General features: G+C 43.0%; 1 protein-coding gene across 1 annotated transcript in view; it reads left to right on the top strand.

Moving 5' to 3' along the window:
• The first annotated feature begins 9 nt into the window (after nucleotides 1-9).
• PLEKHG4B (pleckstrin homology and RhoGEF domain containing G4B) overlaps nucleotides 10-6,000 on the top strand; it is an 82,030-nt gene continuing 76,039 nt past the window's right edge. The window contains exon 1 of the mRNA XM_077749410.1: nucleotides 10-70. Coding sequence (XP_077605536.1) covers nucleotides 32-70 — 39 coding nt within the window. The 5' untranslated portion in view covers nucleotides 10-31. The remainder of the gene's footprint in view (nucleotides 71-6,000) is intronic.

Genomic DNA, 6,000 nt, shown 5'->3' with positions numbered 1-6,000 from the left:
CTTCCGAGGTCGGGACAAAGACGGCGCCACCATGGCTCTCAGCGCGGCCGCCAGAGGCTCCGGCACCAAGGTAGGGTCCGGCCGGGGTGGCTGGGCAGGGGTCCCGAGGGCCGCCGCTGAGGAGGGGATGGAGCTTAAGGACCAGTTTAGCAAATGTTTGCCTTAACCTCATGAATATTTATGAGAANAACCAGGGCGCTCAAAGACAAAGACGTGGTACTTAAAAAAATGCCAAGATGCATTTGTTTGTTGGAGCTCGGTTGATTTCGATAACGAAGGCAGTCTAGTAAAACAAGACGGGCCTTTCAGGGGTGGGAAAGTGTGATGCACACGGATTTGTATTTCCTTGTGTGAAATGCAAAAAGTGTGTTGGATTTGTCTCCCCTCTTTCCTGTGAAGGTGGATTACAGAGTGTTTGCTGTAATAATTACACTCCACTCCTGTTACCCACAGTACTTTGACTTAAAAAGTTTAGTTGATACTTTAAGGTGTCTAATTAAGAATTAAAACATATAATTAAAAAATTAAGTTAAATACAGTTGAAACTGCATAATTAATAGCTTACGAATCTGCTGCGTTAAACTGGCTGAGCTTTAGGCAGGCTGTGGGCACGGGGGTGGGGGGCTGGGGGAGTGGCTTCTCAGCTTCACGGAGGGATTTCAAAGTGAACAGAGTGACATTCGGCTTTCCATCTCCTGAATCTGCTTCAGATTCACAGGATTTCTGGGTCAGGAGGAACTTTAGATGTCACTTTTGCTCTCAGTAAAAATACACTCACGTTCTGAGATAGTTACTAGCAACACATTTCCCTTCCTGACGGACTCAGATCTGTGTTTTCTGTGCTGGGCATCCGACAGTGAGGTAATAAACTCACTTCTGATCCTGATGCAACACCACATTTTGATCTCCCTGTGCTTTGGGGCACAAGTGGATGGTCCAGGTGGGCCTCGAGAGGACAGCTAACCTGTGGCACCCAGGGCAGGCCTCGTCATTTCATCCCATTTGTGCAGGCCTTGTCTGAAATGGCTTGTGAAACATGGACCTTTATGTCTGTGTCATCCTTCGGTGATCTCCCATGAATACTTTCTTACTTGTAAAGCATCCCAAAAATGGCAGGCTAAGGAAATAGTTGGACTGAATTTGCCCTCAGGCTCTCTGAGATGTGTTCACTGGTTGTATCTTCCAGCCAAACACAGGAAACCCCAGATTCCCAGATCTCAGTGTTTTTTGTGAGAATAATTCAAGCCCAATTCACACGCCACCGCCTGCCCTCTCCTTCCAAACAGAGCTAATGTGCACCCTCTCTGTGTTTGAACAAAATTAAAAATCACTCAGAACCTGCTAGTTACCCAGTCTACTGCCACGCAGCAGCCCTGAAACAGTGGTTTTCCTTTCCACACAGCTGTGTCCTGAAGCAATGCACCCCTGCTTAGGATTTACCCTCCTGCCTTATCAGCTCTGGGCTGCTTCTTTTCCTCTATCCCTGCACCCCTGGCAGGGTCTGCCACTCAACAGGTGTGCACAGGCAGGTTCTCACGGATCCAGCAAATAAGAATGAGTGCAGGGAGACAATCAGTCCTGTCTAAGAGCCCAGCAGACTTCTGAGGGGGCAGGGAATGAAGAGAAGGAGGCAGGGGTACAGAGGAGTGGGCTGAGAGGTGGCAAATCCTGCCCTGCACGTGTTGATCCTGGGGCACCTTGAGAACCTGGGGTCCTGTGAGCAGAAGGCATCCTATAATTGCCATCTAACCTACAAGGGGCCAAGGAGGGCAGGTGCCTATGGAGTGGGAAAGAGGTTCTGGACCCTGGCCTGGTGCCTGGAGAGCATTCCTGGGATCTTAAGGATTTGATGCGCACCCACATCCACCCTCTATTAGCTGTTGCCCTTTGGCCTTGTAGATCAGCCTCTCTGAGCTTCAATCTGTTAATTTACAGGAAGAGTTATGGCCCACCTACCTCAGAGCACCATATCGATCTACCTTAAAAATGGATATGTAGATGCTTCTTGAAAGGTAACCCAGCTTATCTTTCAGCTGAATGTTCCTAAGTTGAAGGTTTCTTCTGTCCTGAGAGCTGGGATACCTTTCCAGGTGTTTCTAGGTGCCTCAGTTCACACCTGGCCCCAAATTCTCAAAAGAGCTTTCAGATACTGTTAGACAAGTATCTGACCTTACAGAATTTTTCCCTAAATTGAGAAAATCAAATTGTGGCTCAGCCGGTTAAGCATCTGACTCTTGATCTCAGCTCAGATCTTGATCTCAGGGTCATGAGTTCAAGCCCTGTGTTGGGCTCCATGCTGGGCATGAAGCCTACTTTGAAAACAAAAACAAACAAGCAAACCCCAAAAGCAAGAACAACAAAGATGATACTTGGCAGTAAAGTTCTTTTACATGACTTTAAAACATCTTATGTTTCTAAGACCTGAGAAGGGGATTAAATCTAAGGCCTACAACAGTTTGGGACATAAATTAATTTGAAGTTCAGCACTAGAGTTGTTCAAGTCAGAGAGGTGGCAAGTATGTGCACCTCTCACACAGAGATATTATCTGCCTGCAGCCCTGGACCCAGAGACCCCCCACCCCAGTAGGCATCACCCTCAGAAAGCTCCCCTGGTCATCCTGTCTGCACCCCTTCCACAGCCACACATACACCCCGGCCCTTTCCTGCTTGGCTTCACCATACTAGGGCCTCCATGGGAGGGTCTGAACTAACATTACCTTGTGCCTGACTTTTGTTGACTGCCTGTCTCCCCGGGCAGTACCAGCTGTGCTTCATTTCACTTGTTACTCTGGTACTTATAATAGTGCATGGCTTAAAGTCAGTGCTCAACAAACATTTGTCACATGGTGGTTACCTACCCCCTCTTCTGAAGCCCATTTTGAGAGAAGGAGAGAGCCAACATGATCGGGGGGGGTTAGAGAGACAGGGAGATATAGAATCTGAAACAGGCTCTAGGCTCTGAGCTGGCTGTCAGCACAGAGCCCGATGTGGGGCTCGAACCCACGAACCGTGAGATCATGACCTGAGCTAAAGTCAGTCGCTTAACCGACTGAGCCACCCAGGTGCCCCTATTTTCTCCTTTTTAAATAGTCTTGGAACCCAGGTTGGAAGTCAACTGGCCATAGTTGTACAGGTTTATTTATGAATCTTCAGTCCTTTTCTGTTGTTCTGTGGGTCTGTCTTTATGCTAGAATCACACTGTTTTGATGACTGTAGCTTTATAGTGGGGTTCTGAAATCAGGAAGTGTGAGTCCTCCAACTTTGTTCAGGATTGCTTTGGCTGGTCAGGTCCCATTGAAATTCCATATGAATTTGAGGACTGTCTTTTCCATTTCTGGGAAAAAAGGCCATTGCAAATTTGAGAGAGATTGCATTGAGTTTGTAGATTGCTTTGAATAGTATTAACATCTTACCAATATCAGGTCTTCTGATTATAAACCTGGGATGTTTTTCCCATTTCTTTAGGTTTCTTTAATTTCTCCCAGCACTGTTTTGTAGCTTTCAGTTGTTCAGGTCCTTGGTTAGATACATCCTAGATAACAGTCACCACTTCTAGTGCTAGAGGTCCTAGTCACAAAAATCAGACAACATAAAGAAATAAAAGCCATCCAAATTGATTAGGAAGTTGTAAAGTTCTCATTATTTGCAGAAGATCTGATATGCTATATACAGAAGCCCAAAAGACTCCACCAAAACACTTAGAACTGATAAATGAATTCAGTAAGGTCACAGGATACAAAATCAATGTACAGAAATCTGTTTCATTTCTATATACTAATAATGAAGCAGCAAAGAGTGAAATTAAGAAACCAATTCCATTTGGGGCACCTGGGTGGTTCCATTGGTTTAGCATCTGACTCTTGATTTCGGCTCTGCTCATGATCTCGCGGCTGGTGAGTTTAAGCCCCACATCAGGCTCCATGCTGACAATATAGAGCCTCCTTGGGATACTCTGTCTCTCTCCCTTTCTTTCTGCCCCTCCTCTGTTCATGTTTTCTCTCTCTCTGTCAAAATAAATAAATAAACTTGGGGGGAAAAAAGAAAACACTCTCATTTGTAATTGTGCCAAAATAATAAAATACCTAGGAATGAACTTAACCAATGAGGTGAAAAACCTGTACTCTGAAAACTATAAAACATTGATGAAAGAAATTGAAGATGACACACAAAAAAATGGAAAGACATTCCATGCTCATGGATTGGAAGAACAAATACTATCACCTGTCTATACTACCCAAAGCAATCTACAGATTTAATGTAATCCCTACCAAGAGACTAACAGCATTTTTCACAGAACTAAAACAAGCAATCCTAAAATTTGTATGGAACCACAAAAGACCTCGGGTAGCCAAAGCAATCTTGAAAAAGAAAAATGGGGCACCTGGGTGGCTCAGTTAGTTAAGCGTCCCACTTCAACTCAGCTCATGATCTCATGATGAATCTGAGCCGCTTGTCAGGCTCTGTGCTGACAGCTCAGAGCCTGGAGCTTGCTTCAGATTCTGTGTTTCCTGCTCTTTCGGCCCCTCTCCCCTTCATGCTCTGTCTCTCTCTGTCTCTGAAAAATGAATAAACCTTTAAAAAAATTTAGGGAACAGAGAAACAAATCTGGAGACATAACATTTCCAGATTTCAAGTTATATTACAAAGCAGTAGTAAATAAAACAGGTACTGACATAAAGAGACACATAGACCAATGGAATAGAATAGAAAATCCAGAAATAAACCAACAATAAACCCACAATTATGTGGTCAATTAATCTTCCACAAAGGAAGAATGAATATACAATGGGAAAAAGACCATCTTTTCAAGAACTGGTATTGGGAAAACTGGACAGCTACATGCAAAAGAATGAAACTGGACCACTTTCTTTCACCATACACAAAAATACACTCAAAATGGATTAAAGACTTAAACATGAGACCTGAAACAATAAAATTCCTAGAAGAGAGCACAGGCAGTAACGTTTCTGACATCGATCATAGCAGCATTTTTCTAGATATGTCTCCTGAATCAAAGGAAATAAAACTTAAAATAAGCTATTGAAATTACATCAAACTAAGAAGGTTCTGGACAGCAAAGGAAACAACCAGCAAAACTTAAAGGCAATCCACTGAATGGGAGAAGATACTTGTAAATGTCATATCCGATAAAGGTTTAGTATTCAAAATACGTACAGAACTTCTACAGCTCAACACCCCAAAACCAAATAATCCAACTTAAATATGCAGAAGACATGAACAGACATTTCCCCAAAGAAGACATACAGATGGCCAACACACACATGAAAAGATGCTCAACATCACTCATCATCAGGGAAATGCAGATCAAAACCACGATGAGATATCACCTCACATCTGTCAATGGCTAAAATCACAACACAAGAAACAAGTGTGGGCGAGAACATGGAGAAAGGGGAACCCTCTTGCTCTGTTGGTGGGAATGCAAACTGGTGCAGCCATTGTGGAAAACAGTGTGGAGTTTCCTCAAAAAATTAAAAATGAAACTACCCTATGATACAGTAATTGCACTACTGGCTGTTTACCGCCCCAAAACGGAAACATTAATTCAAATGGATATGTGCTGCTTCCAAACTATGGAAGCAGCCCAAGTGTCCATCAATTGATGAATGGATAAAGAATATACAGTATATATACATAATGGAATATTAGCCATAAAAAATATGAAATCTTGCCACTTGCAATTACGTGGAGCGAGCTAGAGAGAATAATGTTATGCAAAATAAGTTGGAGAAAGATAAATGCCATATGATCTCACTCATGTGAAATTTAAGAAACAAATGAACAGAGGGAAATAAGGAAAGAGAGAGAGAGACAAAGACACAGACTCTTAACTATAGAGAACAAATGGATGGTTACCAGAGAGGAAGTGGATGGGTAGAAAGTAGGCAATAGCGATTAAAGAGCACACTTACCATGATGAAAAATATAACAAAAAAATAAAATAATGTATCTTAGGTATTTTGTTCTTTTTGGGTTATA

The sequence above is a fragment of the Crocuta crocuta genome, unplaced genomic scaffold, assembly GCF_008692635.1.
Source record: "Crocuta crocuta isolate KB4526 unplaced genomic scaffold, BGI_CrCroc_1.0 scaffold89, whole genome shotgun sequence".
NCBI classification, from domain to species: domain Eukaryota; kingdom Metazoa; phylum Chordata; class Mammalia; order Carnivora; family Hyaenidae; genus Crocuta; species Crocuta crocuta.
This window is presented reverse-complemented; position numbering and strand designations above follow the sequence as displayed.